Consider the following 16,962-nt stretch of genomic DNA (forward strand, 5'->3'; position numbering starts at 1 on the left):
CTCCTATAATATCAATCCCGATCAATCTCGTTGGTATTGGCATGGGAATATATGGATATAGATTTCAACAGGAATCCCTTGGAGGCTGGAGGTATGATTTCCCAGGGCGTACATACAGGATTGCTATTGCCAATCATCGTTAATTTGTGCCCACTTATTACAGAGCGTTACTTATTCTAAAATATATCTCAGCCATAAAATAATTTGCATTTTAAAAAGCAGCCTAAATCCTTATTCCCTGCGAGACCAGACAGCTCCTTTGCACGCAGCTTCCAGACTCCTCAGATCAACAGAAATCTCTGGCCAAGCTCAGCAGACCCGACCAGCTCCCTGTGCCCTGGGCAGACTCATTCCCGTTGAGACCCGGGGTAGGGCTGAAGCTGTGGCTGATGCACGGCGGAGGCAAACGCGGGGATTCCCATTGACAGCCTGACCACAGAAATGGCAGTGTCAGGCTCTCAGACCTGGGGAGCGGGTAAACACACGCGGCACGTGACTCGGCTGCCTTGACGTGGCTGCCCTGGCAATCCTCCCAGTAATTACAGCATCGCACATGCTCCTGCCCCCACGCTCTCCCCACAAATCCCAGCCTGCTGCTGGTCTTATTGGGTGTTTTGCTGCAGATACTGCTGCTGGATGTCACTCGGGCAGCGGGAGCGAAAGGGACAAACACATCAGCATTCCCTACTTTCAGGTGCGATTTGTAACACAGCAGAATTTATTCTCTTGGCTTGGCTGATGTAAATCTGGAGTAGTTCCCACTGACTTGAGCTGGTCTATATTCTGCTCTTCGCTATAGTGGTCTGGGTTTGGATAAATGGCATTAGATGGGATGAAAAGGGAACAAAACAGGGGTCTAGTAAGTTCAAAACGCATCTTTCCCTCTTTCAGAGCCAAGAAGTGAAGAGGCACGTGCGTGCATGGGGGAGGGAAGGGCAGGAGGACACACATCTCCCCAGGGTTGTGCCCCTTTACATTCAGGCAGCCGCGCTGATAACTTTTTACCATTCTTTTACCTGGTAGTTGCACTCTGGGTCAAGGCAGTGGTAATGTTCTCTATACTGGTATGCACAGTGTATGTGTCCACAGTGCTGACTGCCAGAGAACCTGCGAACGTGAGAGGAGGACAGAAGAAAGACAGGGAGAATAAAACGGTGTCCTGACAGTAGTGCCGGTAAGCAAGGTACAAATAAAGCCAGTCCTGCTCCTGCTTTCACCCCATATGTTTATGGCATTTAACCCCATCTCCTTTATCCCCTGCAAGCATGGTGACCCCCCTGCCTTCCTTTTCTTATCTGTCACTATTTAAAGGTGCTTCTTGAGCCAGATCATTCGTGTACATCCCTGTCTGTCTTTCCCTTTGAAATTCATGTCCATCATCTAAGTTGCTTACTTGGGGCAGAGTAAGAAAGGAGGGTTCTCGTGTGTGTTTAGATACCACAGCAGCGAGTTTCAGGAATCTTCCACGCCAGAGAGAGACAAATGAGCACTGGCCCAATATGGATTCTAAATTTTAGGTATACACCTCTCTAGCAGGACCTCAGAAAAGCTCATTCAGACATTCATGTGTCTGTATAAGTTATGTCTCAAGACTTTTTTTTTTTTTATTCACAGTGCGGTGTCACACTAGAGAGAAGACTGCAGACCAGTGGATGGGGGGGCGAGCCACACAGGCAGAAGATGATCATGGCAGGATGACAGAGGAACTTTCAACACGAAGGACAGTACACAGAGTGTACTGACTGACAGACACCTCAGGAATTGGCAAAAGGGGACGATCCAGTAATGAGCTAATCAGAACAATGAACTCTCTGAGGTACGTTCTAGAGGACCCTGGAAGAGCTGAAGAGCTTGAAAGGGAAAAGCAGGGGAGAGAAGGGGACTCAGAGGGGAAACATTCAAAGATAAAGTACCATCTGCTCAAAGGTTCCTCAAAGGTTCCTCACGTCACTTAATGCTAAACACAGCAGGAGTGCGTATGATAAAGGGCAGGGGAAAGCAACAAGGAAGGGCAACGGGTAAAAAAGGAAAAATGAGAGGAGTGAGGGTGTCCTGGGGCATCATGGAATGGGGCAGGAGCAGGGAAGATTATGGATCATCATGAGGTGAGGTAACGCTAAGCTACAGGATAGAAAAAGCCAGGATGAAAAGCGGTGCTAAATAAGGCACTTCTGGAGCACAGTAAGGAAGACGAGGTCAACTGTGGAGACAGCAGGGCCTCTAGGAGATGGAAAGGGGACTTAATTGACAGAAAAGATAGACATTGCTAAAAAATTAAATGACTTCTTTGCCTCAGCATTCACAAAGGGAGACAGGGACAGATGCCAGGAGCAGACATGCCTTTCCCTGGGGAAGGAGAAGAAATACTGCAGGAAATCAGGATCACGTCAGAACAGGTGATTGAGAAACTGGAACAAACCTCAGCAGCGGAGAAGAAACAAACCACAAGGCAAACAGCAAGGCTGGCTGCACAAACAAAGGTGTGGGGCTGAAAGCAGAGGAAGCAATTCCTGCTTCACGCCTGGGCAACTGCGGGGCCAGAACAGGGCACGGCCTGAGTCACCGTGGCATTCACCAGGCACCTGCGGCTCCGCAGCAGGTCCAACCAACTGGTCCTGCTAGTCCAGGGCTGTATGTCAGCGGCGGCAGCAGATTTAAAGGAAAGAAATTGCCCCACGAAAAGCTTCCTCCCTATTCCACTGGTGAGACGGGGAGGAGAGAGCGAAGGGCTGCGCAGGGCCGGAGATCCGTGGAGCGCAGGCCAGGAAGGGAGAGGAGGACGATAAAGACCTGAGTGACAAACGCACACCTTTGCAGCAAAGCAGCCCGAAACGTTTTAGAAAGTGAGGATGCAAAACGACCAAGGGATGCCAACTGCTGGCAAAGAAGGGCCAGACACCGAAGAGCTCTGACTTTAGGGGATCAGTTACTTGAGGCACCTTTGCAGGAGTAACTCAAGGGCTCAGCTTTACAAACAACAGCCCAACAGGCACTTTGGCACTTCTAACTCCCCCCGTGTGTGTGTGTGTGTGAGCTGTGCAGGAAGGGAGAGGCGAGGGTTCTACCGACCCGCACGCGTGGGGAAGGAGGGAAGCGGCAAACGCAGCACAAAGGGGAAATCCTACTCTCGCAGCCTGTAGGGTTAGGCTCCTAAAGGGTTATATTTATCCTCTGTTTCTTTTGACACTTGAAACAGTTCAAAGCTATTAATTTTTAAAGCACAGCATCTGTTTAGCTTTTTCAGAACAGGAAAGCTCACACACCACACACTTACTTACACGCACACACACGCGCACATTTACATGCACGTACTCTAACACCCCTCTTGATTTACATGAGCGTACCCACAATTTCCATGCACACAAACCGACACAAACACGTGCACCTGAAACAAGCAAACTCGCAGAGCATTTAATCACACTGATATGCAAACCAAACTCCTCAACTGTCCATACAGGCTCAAAGATTTGTTTTCACATGAAGAATCCCTTCCCCCTTCTCTTACTTTCATTGGTTCACATTTTATTTTTTTTTTGGCCAGAAAGAACTAGTCTTGATCTGGCAAGAGTTAGAAAGAAAACCCAAGATAAATAAATAATAATAAAAATAATAAATATAGAAGTCAACATGCTTAGAGAGTGTTTACAGACTCATTACCCTGTAACGATGATGTGAAAGAAGGAAGAAAAAAAAACAAACCCACCCCAATTACAAGGGGGGAGGAAACCCACACAGAAATAAATATTTAAGCAAGTGCTGCCAGAAGCACCATCTGCTGAGGCACTAATAATAATAATTTTTTCTGTGGTCTTTTTTTTTTTTATTTTTAATTATAAATATACGGGGAGGGGGGGGAAAACAACCCAACCCAAACTAGCTAAGAAAGAGGTTTTGTTTTGTTGTGTGAGAGAATGGATTATCCCTGGGCAGCTTTTGGCAGTGGCTTTGGCAAACTCATTAAGCTAATTATGCAGCGCAGACATAGAGTGTCGTGTCTCTCTCCCCCCCACCTTTTGATTTTAAGGCTTTAAACTGTTTTTAAAATTGTGTGTAAATTGAAGGGAAGTGGCGGTGCTGCCAACGGGCGGCTTGCAGAGCATTTTGAGCAGGATGTGATTATCCCTGGGCAGCTTTTGGCAGTGGCTTTGGCAAACTCATTAAGCTAATTATGCAGCGCAGACATAGAGTGTCGTGTCTCTCTCCCCCCCACCTTTTGATTTTAAGGCTTTAAACTGTTTTTAAAATTGTGTGTAAATTGAAGGGAAGTGGCGGTGCTGCCAACGGGCGGCTTGCAGAGCATTTTGAGCAGGATGTGGTGGCCCTGAGCTCTCTCACGAGCCTCTCTCGGGTACCTGCCTGACCCGGGGAAGGGGTTTGCCGAGCGCTGCGAGGAGTGGATGTGGGTGAAGTGTTTATAGAGTTTTCCGCTTGAGAGAGGAACCGGGGACAGAAAGAGTGGCATCTCCTCTCTCGCCACAGCCTCTGCGATTCCTGCCGGCTCAGCAATAGAAGGGTGCTGCTCCCTCTGCCTCATGCACAGACGGGCTCCAAGCCCTGCCCTCACCCCTGCGCTCTCCCAGGAGACGTTGTCACACGCGCTAGAGGTGTTGTTGCTTGAGGAGCTGCATGAGGTGGTGCAACTGCCCCCTCTTTCCCCGGGATCTTCTGCCCCCTTCTCCTACCTCAGGGATTTGGGCAAAAGCGAAATCGCCTCTCCTTCCACTCTCCTGCCAGGGAAAGCTGATGTGCCAAGGTCTTCCCTCACACCTTCCGAGCAGCTGCCCGCCTCCCACAGGGAGACTCTCTGTGGACTGTGGCGAGGAGGGGAAGCACAGCACACATTTCCCTCCCCTCTTGTTAATAAGCACCCGAGTGCTGGTGGGAACACACCCTTCAGTTTTATCTCTGGAGAGAAGTGTTTGCTCGCTTCCCTGACTGGTGTCTGTCTGTATGTGAGGTGCTTTCTCAGCGAGATTCTCACGGTGCAGATGGAGGATTCAATGGGCCAGGGGCAAAGGCTGATGGACCTTTTACACCATGAACTATACAACGGGCAGTTGGTATGCAATATTCTCCTCTGTCTCGCATGGCAAAACTCAGTGTGTCTCACCACAGCAGCCTTGGGCTCCCTCTCAGCATCCCTCATTCCTGACCTGAGCTTGTCCACAGCCGCGTAAGGTGCCCTAGTCTGCAGCTTATTCAGTGAGGGCTTCTCATATAAATGAGCTGCAAAATTTTCTTGGCTAAACATTCTACATTGATGCCAAGACCTGCCTAAACACAAGTCCCTTGTGAAGTCCTCCAGCCTAGATTCTCAGAGGTGAGACGTTCTCTGCTTTCCTCCTGCAGGCACTCAACACAGTAGGGTAAAAAAGGCAAGAGACAGAACAGCAATGAGCAGAAAGAATGACAGGCAAGAGACAGCGCTCACATTTAAATCCTGGGCCTCTGCAGTGAAACATTTTCCCACTGTTTGTCACAAAAGTCTAACAGCTCTGGGGAGCTGAGTGTGCTCTTAGCATGCTTGTACACCTCTCATGGCTACTGCCCTCCGAGCAGGGGCACAGAGCAAGCACAGATGCCAGAGGGAAATGTAAACGCCCATGACTGGTTTCAACACTTGATCCAGATGGACAAGACCTCATCTCTCCCACCACCTCTCCACCCTCTTACTTCCAGCCCTCTCCCCAAGAAAGTCAAGAGTTTTGCCTACCTGGCAATATACTTCTGGTAAATATTTACATCTTCGCTGACAGCTGGTTTGTCAGTGGGTAATCCATTCCTAATGAGAAACACAGAGGGCAGAGGTGGTTAGCAGGCAGCAACAAGGCACAGTCAGCTCCTCGATTCTCTCACACACCACCGACACATCGCGAGAGAGGGCCCAGGGAAAAGTACCCAGCAAAGACACCCACAGGTTTAACCTTCCTTCCCCTTGCCCTTCAAATCACGTACCTTCTTCTCCTAGGGAACAACAAGTCCGCCTACCACCCTTCCTGCATGTTCCCTCTTTGAAGTTTGTTGGTGACACTGAGAAGACCAACCATGAAAACCAATTTCCACTAAATTGCTTCTGTTTTCACACAGGTGTTCCAACTCCAACAGACAGGTGGGGCAGCAAGGGTATTTAAGTACTTTAATCAAAGAGAAATCCAACCCAGCTGCAACCAACCATCACATAAGCCTGGGTTAACATCCTTAGGAAGCAGACAAAAACGACATCCTCGATGAGGTCAGCAAGAGGAAGAAGAGATACAGGGCCAGACCTAAGACTCAGTGGCGTGCCAGGATGAACCCAGCCAGGCTGTACATGGCCTTCCTGCTCGGTTTTGCCCACAGCCAACCTCCGCTCCTGCTCGTGTCAGCTCCGTAGCCTGGTTTAAGCAAGAACGCTTTCACGCAGAGTTCACTTGAAGTAGGTAGATTAGTTCAGGGCAGGTTAACAGCATTAGATGTCAGAGAGTTTAAACCCACAGCTAGGGTGTATGTGCATATGTGTGAGAGAAAGGGGTAACTCCCACCAGGTTATTTGGTCCCAGTGGCGACTGAAAGGCAAGCCAGGTCCCAGCTACCACAGTGAGCACTGTCCACCAGCACAGCTAAGGGGTTACTTTCCTTTACCATGAAAGGCTGTATCTAGTAAGCAGCCTGAAGCAGAAGGGGCCAGAGCCTTCTATACTCGTGCGTGTGATCGGGACGCTGGGAACTGCCAGGCTGAAGGCCCTGGTCACCTCCATCACGATGCCTGCAGCTAGAGGAGGGCTCACCAGGGCGCTGCAAACCCATGTCTGCAAGTCGCAGGAAATGAGCAAGAGAAAAGAAATCAAACTGGGATCACAGTGCGACACCAAAGCAGATGAGAAGAGGCTAGCAGCTCCCCGAGCACAGCTCTGGGACTGCCACTGATCAGCAGCTGAGCGGTCCTGCAGGCTCTTCAGGCACAATGTCCCTGGCCAAGTCACCCATCACAACAAGGCACTGTGCCTGCAGGATTATTTACAGCAGTGTTTTTCAGTAATAGGAGTCCCTGCCCGCCATCTGGAGGGTTCATCCTGAGCTGGGGCCAGAGAAAAATGCTAATAATCCTCTGCCCTTTCTCACACACCACCATAGAGGCCCCAAATCTGTCTGCAGGCAGTTGGGAACGGACTGTTTCACACAGAAGACAGGTATCATTAGGTCTGCCTTCCAGGTGAGGAAACATGGAAAAGGGAGGGTGCAGACTTGCCTGAGATTGTAAAGAGCATTGGACTGAGGATTCAGCCCAAGGACTCCCTAGATCCACCTATTAAACATAAACCAGCCTTCCTTCTTACCAGAGGGCAAAGCAGGAGGGTGTGTGTGGATGGCATTTGACACTAACTGCAGGCCAGAAGTCCTCGTCTGACTATAAATGACCCCGTGGGATTCACAGCTCACAACAGCCCCAGGTCCACAAGTGAGAAACAGGTAAATCCAAACCAGGACAAGAAAGCAGAGAAGTCCCTCCCTACCTCCCAGGTTGCAGCCTCACAGACACAAGTACCTGCCTTCCAATACCTGAAGGGAACCTACAGGAAGGCTACACTTTTGACAAGAATGTCCAGCAACAGGACAAGGGGAAATGGGTTTAAGTTGCAGGAGAATAGATTTAGATTGGATCTTAGGAAGAAATTCTTCAGGAAAAGGGTGGCAAGACTTTGGAATAAATTGCCCACCCTTCCCTGGAGGTGTTCAAGCCCAAGCTGGACGGAGCCTTGAGTAGCCTGATCTAGTTGAGAGGTGTCCCTGCCCATGACAGGGAGGTTGGACTAGATAATCTCTAAGGTCCCTTCCAGCCTAGGCCAGTCTAGGATTCTGCAGCTCCCACCTCGGGAAGCCACGTTACAAAGTAATCCAAGGTTTGGCAAGGCCTTCAGATATCTCCACTCAGTCAATGGCATCACTGCAGAGATTGCCAGCAACGTGTGTGTAGGAGGTAATTAGTGGTAATTGGGCTAATGAGTTTGCCCAGTCTGAGGGGTAATTGAATCACCTCCATTTGTGCAAGGAACAAGCAAATTGAGAAGACACAGGCCTGGCCCCACAGAAGTATGTATGTGCCTAACTCCTATGAAAATTGATGGGAATTAGCCACCAAAATGTCTTCTGAGTTCTGGGACAAACAAAAAGCCTCATCTTGCTAACAGTGAAGTCAGCAGAGTTTTGCCATTGAGTTAAGTGGAAGCAGGTTCCTCTGCAGACACAGCTGGATGCCTGGGGAACCGCAAGGAGGAGAAAGTAAAGTAGTTGCAACCTCAGGGTGCCAGCAGGACCATGTTCCCTCACCTTTCGTTTTAACGTATGAACTCAGGAGCCAGTGGGCTCTAGATTCCTGGCTGCAACTGCTGATGGCAGGCAACACCCTTAATGTAAGATAAACGGAGATGTAAGGTACAACAGAGGAGTGGACGCTCCAACAGAGAGCAAAAAGAAACCTCACATGAACAGAGCGGTGCTTATGGCCACACAAACTGGAATTGCCCACTGGTCCGCACAGAGACTTTGGGTATGATCCCCTGCTAACCCAGAGATAAGACAAGTGGGAGGACACTTACTTTACTGTAGAGACTGTTCCAGTTGTGATGGAGTCTGTCTTGGAGAAAGTTGATTTCAGGTACTCAGGAGTGTTGAATGGCAATGAGACGGACTGCTCCGGCCCAGCCACGGGAGTGCTGCTGGGGGTACTGGTGAGGGGAGCAGGGGCCAGGCTGGGTGTTGGAGCTTTTACTGGAGTGAGCTTCTGAATGTTCCTCACATCATACTTGGAAGGCCGGCCTACCTTGCCTGTCTTGAAGGCAATGGCTCCTCCCATATCTGGGCTTCCTTCTCCAGGCTTGAAAAGGTGCAAGTACTTGACATTTTCTAGGTCATACTTGGAGGCCTTCTTGTAAGTGTTGCCATTTTGGGGCCTGATGCTTTCACCCGTCTTCAGCTTCTGAATGAAGAAGTCATATTTGGAGGCCCGTGACATCAGGCCCTGCATCTGGGAACTGCTGGGAGAGGGCAGCGGCAGGATGGTGGCTTTGGTCTCCGTCAGCATGGAGGCATCTGGACCTGGCACCCGGATGGGCTGTGCCAGCACTGAGGAAGTTTCTTTGCCCAGCTTGGAGCCCAGCTCCTCAGATTTGGCCAAATGCATGGGCCAAGAGAGCTGCTCTCCAGCTTTCAGTTTGCGGATGTACTCCTCGTACTTGGAGAAGCGGGCTCGTTTGCTCATGGCATCTTCGCCGGAGAGAGAGGCGGGGCCTCTGAGGTAGCAGCGTTCAGCTTGTCAAAGCTGATCTTGCGGGCCAGCTCATCCCGCATGTTCTGATCGTTGTAGCCGAACATGCCCAGGAACTCATTCATGGTGGTGGCGGCGTAATCTCGCAGCGATGAAGCTTCCCCTACAGAGAACCAAAGCGAGAGAGTCACGCAAGGCGTTGATTTTTCTTCTCCTCCCATACCAGCACTAGCGGCAGGGAGGGGGAGTAAGGGGAGAGGGGAACATGATCTACTGACGTTTGGCTCACTTGTTAGGTTTTACGACTCTTAAATTAATTTGTTTTAAAAAAAAAAGTAATTAATACTGGGGTAAAATAAAAAGAGTTCATCAATGCCAGGAAAATCAATTTCCTAAATGTTCTAGCCGATGGCTTTTCAGTACATTAAACAAAGTTTCATAAATGTCTCTGCACTCTTGCCTTGGCCTAATATGAAGAAAAAGTCATTTTACTGGAAGTGAGACCAACGCCAATATGCCGAGGTCTGTACAGTTCTGTCCTTGCGTGTGTTTGCAGAGGGAAGCAGGTGCACAGAGGATGGACGGCAGCGCCTCGCATGTAGCGGGGGGCAGAACCGCGAGCCAGGCTGCGTGTGCTGGGGAACAGCAGGGCCCGGAGCGGGCAGGGCAGCGTGGCGTGGGGCGGGTAAGGGAGACGGGGCAAGACAACGTGTGGGGTGGAGCAGGAGGAGGGCATGATGGAAAAGTGCGGAGCAGAGACAGAAATCAGCAGAGGTGGAGATGAATTGAAGTGGGGGAAGAGCAGCAAAGGCTACACTGTGAGGAGCTCGACAGCGAGGAGTGGCAGGGGGAGGAGTGGAAAAGAGAAGGCAAGACAAAGACAGGATAGCCTCCTGTGGCTGTTGCAGTCCATCCCTTCCCTGTCAATTTTGTAAGAGTTCTTTTCACCCAGCTTGCTCCCTTCCTTCTCAGTCCCAACGACTGGAGAGCCTCTACTCTCCACATGGAAAGTTCAGCAAAGGCTGTAGGAGCCTACGGGCAGCCTCCTGAGCTGCCAGAAAGGGCTTCCAGGAAGACCGGGAAAGGGAAGAGTCCATGCAGGTGTAAATCACGTAAGGAACAGCCTTCTCTCCATCAGGATTTGGACTGAGGACATAAAGAGCTGTTGTCCTCCCTGGCTTCCAGAGAGGGGGAGAAAGCCTGTTCTCTGGTGGGTTGGCGAAAGGACAGGAAGGAGTTAGTCCACCTGAGCCTGATCACAGGGAGAAAGAATGAGCAAAAGCTGTCCAAGCTGTCCTTCCCCGGGTCTCTCCCTCCCTTCCTCCCTCCCCTACTCCCTCAGGCAGTTTCACCGGCCACCAGGAGGGGAAGAATACACATCTGGAGGTCACCCAATATCAGTGTAAAGGAGGAAATAAAGATTGCTCTGACGTGCCAGCTTGGACTCATTTAGGCTTCAGTCTGACACAGCGCTCCTCCTCCTCTCCCTCTTGCTTTCTCCTGTAGAGTAAAGATTTACTGTGTGCAGGAGTCCTTCAAACCTCCCTCGTCATCTTTTCCAATCACTCACTCCAGCTCTCACAGGGAGCCAGCACAGGCAGGTACGCTGGCAGAAGAATGGAAGTTCTGGGCGCAACGTGCTGCTAGAACCAAACCTTGAAAATCAGCGGAAAACGAAGGCACCAAGACCCAGCATAAGCCGTAGCCACAGAACAGGTCAGCAGGTGCCGAGCACGAAAAGGGAGCCCTAGGATCTGGGGGCTCTGGCAGCCAGCAACGCCGCCTGCACGCGAGAACACTTCTGTGCACGCAAGGCCCAGTCCATGAGCAAGCCAAAGTCAACAGCCACCAGCTTCCACGGGACTGTATGGAGGAAGGGACTGCCTGCAAGGAGCCCTAAAATGAGCCAAGACCGTGAGGGTCATATTCCTGTTTCAGTATTGCTGCTGTAGCTGTGTTCATGTAGCAGAAGTGCTGCGGCATAAGTAGCCTGTGTACATGGTGCATGAGGAAAACGAGGTAAAGGACATGCCTGAAGCCTAGAAGCAGAACGATAAAGACACATCTGCTGAGTGCTGGGATCTGGCTTAGCCCAAAATGGCTTTCCAGTCCTGGGCACTTAGGTCCAGCATCCCGCATGGGATTTTGAGCAGCCTGACTTCAGAATAAACACCCTGATAGATACAGAGGGGAGCAATGTCCCTGCGGCATCTGGGTCAGGTTGTAGCTTTTTCTCCTTGCACCTCACGGGCCAGTATTAATCTTCAAGGATGTTAAATGCAGAATCATGACCCACAGTGTCCCATAACGACTTGTCAGAAGGAAACAACAAGGCAAGGCTGTATTACTCCCTCCTCAGAGATACAATCATTTCCTCTGTCCTTCCCCACTTGGCTCTCTCCTGTGGTCCCTCCAACACCTTATCAAAGCTGTGAACTTTATCTTTCACACACAGAGACATACTAAATAATTTCATCTTGCTTTAAAGCAGTTCTTTTTACCTGCTTTTCGCTTTTCTCCACCTCCACTTCAGCGTAACCCTATAACCCAACGAAAGTGATCAAACCCATGAAACCCCTACTGGGTCTAACGCTTCTCTCTTTCTGTTAAATCTGCTTACGCTATTCTGCTTTTTCTCTCTTTTTGGACCTGTAAAACAATCCCCTAACCTCCTTCACAGTGCCCTGACTTCCAGGCACCACAGAGAAAAACTAGCCAGCCTGTGCCAAGCTGCAAGGGGAGAACGGATACCACAGAGAGGACGTGAGATGAAATTAAACTAGTAAGTGTGATTTTTACTAGCTTTACCAGCTGCCCTGAAAGCCAGTCAACTCCTTTCCTTCTTCATCCTAACCTGCAGCACACGAAAAAAGAAGGGAGACTCCTTTTCAATGCCACATCTCTAATCAGTTTTACAAATCCCAGCTCAGTTCAGGCCCCACTAACATTAAAAATCAAGAGAGGAGATTCAAGGAAACCTAGTATTTTCTTTTAACACCAGAAAAAAATGAAATGTTGTAGGAGATCTGCTCCTTTTTAAACTTCCCTAGTCTGCACATCTGGTCTTGGAAAGCACCTTTGGTATCCTTGTGGCTAAATTTGAGCTGATGCCTTCAATTAGATGCAAAACCCAAGAGCATAGGAAAGGGGCAGTTTTCAGACCTTTTTTTTTGAGCTTTGCAAAGTCTCAGTTTGAGTTCAGTTTTCACCACCCTGGATTTAATCCCCGCCATCCCCGAAAACATCTTTCACTGCTCTTCCTTTGCTCACATTTGGTTCCAGATGACAGCAACACCTTCCCTCACCAACAGCTTTGCCAGCACTGCTCAGTCCTTCCTCACCCACCTTCGAGATGAAGCCCTGGCCAGCTCCCACCTCTTCATCCATCCCAGCACGAGTCCACCAGCACTGAAAACCCACCCTCGTGTATTTGCACAGGCACCCAGCCAGAAGGCTGGAGGCAGCTCCAGCCGAGGCACCTTATGGAAGCGAGCTGTCTCACCACAAAGATGGTACGAGACCCAGCCAACTCATTGCACATGCACTTTCAAACAATGGCAAAGAGGGAACTGTTACCACCTAATCAGCAGAAACCCCTCCTCGTACCCACACGCCAACAAAAGCGAGGCAGGACAGCGGTTGGGAAGCAAATCCCTGCGAGAAATGGCCAGCCCTGGGAGGCACAGGGAGCATCGTCCCTGGCTCTTCTTCCCCCTCCCCTGCACCGCGTTTTTCTCTCCTTTTCCATGCGATAATAAAAGGGCTCCCTCTCCTCATGCCGCTGCTCTCCATTTGTGGGCATTGCCAAAGAGCAGAGATCTGTGTGTCTCAGAGCAGCTATCGTATCACAAAGGATCCGAAGCTAGCAAAAAAGGGGCTAAAAATAGCCTGCAGCAGCACACTATATATGGAAGGAAAAGCAAAACAGCCCAAATGGAGTGCAAGGTCTGGGTACTGGGGGATGGGACATCCCAGCCAGGGCTCTGTCCTTTATTCTGCTTGGGAGGGAAAATGTGTAGATTTGGGGGCTCTAGGGTAACGAGTGACAAACTGGCACTCGTGCATGTTCTCCCAAGTGGAGTTTCCCCAGGAAATTATAAAGAGAAACCCCACCTTGTTAAAAAAAGGGCCAATCTAAGAGACTTAGCCAACAGGTTAAGAAAAGAAAGGAGAACTCTGAAGGCTTGGTGACTACTTTATCCCACTACATAAGTAACAGGCAGAGTAAAGAACATGGGACTGTACAAGAGAATCTCCCGTGGCGTATGTGCGTCAGGGAGGGATTGTGGAAAGGGATCTCTGTCAGAGACTGTACTAGGAAATCTGAATGCTATATATAAATCAATAATAAATCCAGTTCCTGCGATGACTCTCCCCCCCAGAAAGCCACAGTGACAGGCAGGGCAGAGCTGTATTCCTCAACTTTGATCCACCTGCCTCCCGCTACTCCCCAACTCCCAGGAAAAAAAACCAAAAAGTACTTTTTGGTATAGACAGTTCCAGATCTTACTGGAATAAACCTAGCTTGCACCCAGTAACACCTGGTCTGAGATGACTTGGTGATGAACAACTTAAAATTAATTTTCTGGACCACTGGCAATAAAAACAGAAGAGGAAAAGAACTCTGTCCTTCCCAAAGCAAGAGAGGTTTCAGTTTGTGCTTTCCAGGGAAACACTGCAAAAAGCATTTGCAACAGGACTCTTGAAACAGCCGCTCAAGAGCCGGCAGCACGTCTGTTTGCAAGTCAAATCCCATGTGGCCCTATATGTAAACCGGACCCACATGTGCCGTTACCTGCCTTCAGCATAAATGAGTCTTCAGCCCCCCATGAACGCTTACACATTTCTGCATAATCCTTTGACAATACAGCCCTAAAATAGCATTTTACTAAGGACTCCTACCCCAGTGAGAAATGTCAATTCCTTCTCATTTTTCCCAGTGTGCTAATGTATTTTTTTACATTTAAGTTCCCCTCCTTTTAGTTTTCGTAGCGAATAAAAGCTCCAAATGACGGGGAGGGGGTAGAAATTAAAACAAACTAAAAACAGAGTCCAGGCACAATCACCTTGTGTCTGGGAACGACAAGGGCTTTCCTATCAAAGGAAACTGAAGGTCACACTTTTCCTCATTGATCTTGCAATGTTTGTTAATTACTCTGTCACTGATGTGGCGAAGGATAATTAAACAGCTCTGTTTATATCTTATATGCATAATTATGTGCGCTGCCACTGAACTCGTGAAGACTAGAGAATGTGCCTCTCCAGAAGGGGAACGGACAGACAGAGATGAGTTTCGGCTGCATTATTAACAGGAGGAGGAAAACACGCACGCACACAAAAGGAGGAAAGTTTGATGGATTCACAAAGTGCTGAGATCAGGGGAGGGGTGCATGCAGGTGGAGCAGATTAGGGGGAGATCTTTCAATTACGGATCCAACCCAGCCGAGTGACAAATAAGAGGGGGGAGCTGCTCTGCCCTAATGGAGAGAATTTAATCTACCCCAAGCTTTTACCAAGGCTCAGCACTCATACGCTCCCCCCAAATCAATCTGGGGGGAACCTGGGTTCAGAGAGAAAGAAATTTATCTGGGGACTTCCTCAACCTCTCTTGCTGAATTCAGCTTTTGAGTGAACCACAGAAATAAGGTAGTTGTGTGAAAGTGAGAAATGCACACACAGCCTGGGGGAAAACACCTTGCAACTGCAAACTGGCCTCCCGGGCTGAGGGAGTGGGGGACACGCAGGTCTGGAACGCGCATCCACAGCGAATGGTCACCCCTCAGCTCCTCCAGCCGGGATGAGGGAACGCAGGGCAGCACAAACAGAACACGATGCGTTTGGTGTCAGACAGCTCTGTAACGGGCTCTTATTTGACGCCCAGGTCAACTCTGATGTTGGGGTTAATTACCACAGGGTAAGCTGCGACACGTGGGCACGGGTGTGCTTACATAGCCTGGGAACGGGCTGCAGAATCCTCCTGGGATCTGCCACCAGGGCACTCTCTGGCTTTTGTCACGGCCTCATGTGTAAATAGATGACCAGGGAAACAGCACACACCACAGCCATGGACATCTGAACGGTGTGAAGGAGTCTACGGGGGTCAGATCTATGCTGCCAAGGTCTGGAAAGCCATCCAGCCCCATCCAGCCTCACCAAAGCCCCTCTTGGGAAAGGGAGACGGAAGAGAGGCAAACTCAGCACGGTCCTGAGAGCAAAATGCCTGGCCTCAACGAGGGAACGAGGCTTTCACCCTCTGCCCTGCCTGCCAGACGCAGACAGTATCATCTGGCATCAACACACAGCAACAGCTTCGGCTGTCCCGCAGAAAACGCAAGAGGTGGAAGCGGCAGAGGGCTTACCTGAGGCGGTTCCTCCCCCCCCTCTCTCGCCGCTGGAGGAGCGGTAGGCATCGTTCTTTGAGGCCAGCCCGTCTGAATCCCTGTCATCCAAGAAGTTGCCATCCTGTGAGCCTCTCAGAGCGTCCGCCTCATCCCCGTTATCTTCCTCATCGCTGCAGCCCTTGGGCTGCACCATGTAAACCCCTTCGGGGGGCACCTCCGCGCTCTCGGGGCCCTTACATTCCTTGCCCTCCGCTCGCCCCAGTAAGGGCTCCTCGTTGTATTCCCCGTTCACCCACTTCTCAATCACCTCCCTCCTTTTGTCCTCCTCAATCTTCTGCACACGGCTGAGTCCATCCGAAAACTCCGTCCCCAGCTCCTTGGTCCCAGGCTGAGGCAGGCCCCTTCGGGGGGCACCTCCGCGCTCTCGGGGCCCTTACATTCCTTGCCCTCCGCTCGCCCCAGTAAGGGCTCCTCGTTGTATTCCCCGTTCACCCACTTCTCAATCACCTCCCTCCTTTTGTCCTCCTCAATCTTCTGCACACGGCTGAGTCCATCCGAAAACTCCGTCCCCAGCTCCTTGGTCCCAGGCTGAGGCAGGTCCTTGTTGCTGCTCTCCCGCTGCGGCCCGTGCCTGGTCGGCTCCCCCGTGGTCGAAGATGACCTGACGGCTCAGCTTGGCACAGATTGCATTTAGCTTCAGGCCACCTTTGCGCTTGGCAGCCATTGTGGGTTTTCCTGAGGCTGCGTCAGTGCATATAGTTCTTTCAGCTGGAAAGAGAAGGGAAAGAAGCAAGGAAGGGCATTAGTGGGAGCAGACAACTTGAACCCAAACACCAAATGGCTGTTCCCAACCCAACAGGCCTTTAAGCATCCTCAGAAACGTGGGACTGCCATCTGTTTGCTAAGCTCAGAGTGGAAGCCCAGCCAGGTGAGCCCACGCTCTGACCCTGCTGGGACCAAAGGATGCCACCGGCCTCGAGAAAGAAGCAGGTGTTTATGCTGGGACTGAACTGGGCTCCAAAGTCCCCAGATATCTCAGGCAGGTGAAGGCCAGGACCAGGCTTTGCTTCTGGCTCTGGCAGGATGTAAAGTCTGTTGAAAGCCTGACTTGCTCTCTCCTTCAGTCTGTAGCACCACCTGCTTTTAGGTTCCCAGCCCCATCCCCGTTGTGTTGGCTGCCAAAACCACACCAGGAACCGCACCCAAGCGCCTACAGAAGGGAGAACGGTGCCCCAAGCCTAACCCTAGCGTTGGTGAAGAATTCACTTAATGGGGTTTGAGCATTGTCTCAGAGAAGAGAACCAGTATGCACCAGAAAAAAACAGCACGAAGGACAGGAGCCCTGGCACGTGTGTGTGCTGGAGCACCCGACTGGTG

At 50.5% G+C, this 16,962-nt stretch overlaps 1 protein-coding gene across 1 annotated transcript in view; it reads right to left on the minus strand.

Annotated features, from left to right (window-relative positions):
- The window catches only part of CASZ1 (castor zinc finger 1), a 45,626-nt gene extending 29,278 nt beyond the window's left edge, over positions 1-16,348 (minus strand). The window contains 7 exon segments of the mRNA XM_009877737.1: positions 1,017-1,107; positions 5,714-5,782; positions 8,577-9,264; positions 9,267-9,407; positions 15,604-15,892; positions 16,093-16,213; positions 16,215-16,348. Coding sequence (XP_009876039.1) covers positions 1,017-1,107; positions 5,714-5,782; positions 8,577-9,264; positions 9,267-9,407; positions 15,604-15,892; positions 16,093-16,213; positions 16,215-16,309 — 1,494 coding nt within the window. The 5' untranslated portion in view covers positions 16,310-16,348.
- Between the last annotated feature and the right edge of the window lie 614 nt (positions 16,349-16,962).

The sequence above is a fragment of the Apaloderma vittatum genome, unplaced genomic scaffold, assembly GCF_000703405.1.
Source record: "Apaloderma vittatum isolate BGI_N311 unplaced genomic scaffold, ASM70340v1 scaffold22061, whole genome shotgun sequence".
Taxonomy (NCBI): Eukaryota; Metazoa; Chordata; class Aves; order Trogoniformes; family Trogonidae; genus Apaloderma; species Apaloderma vittatum.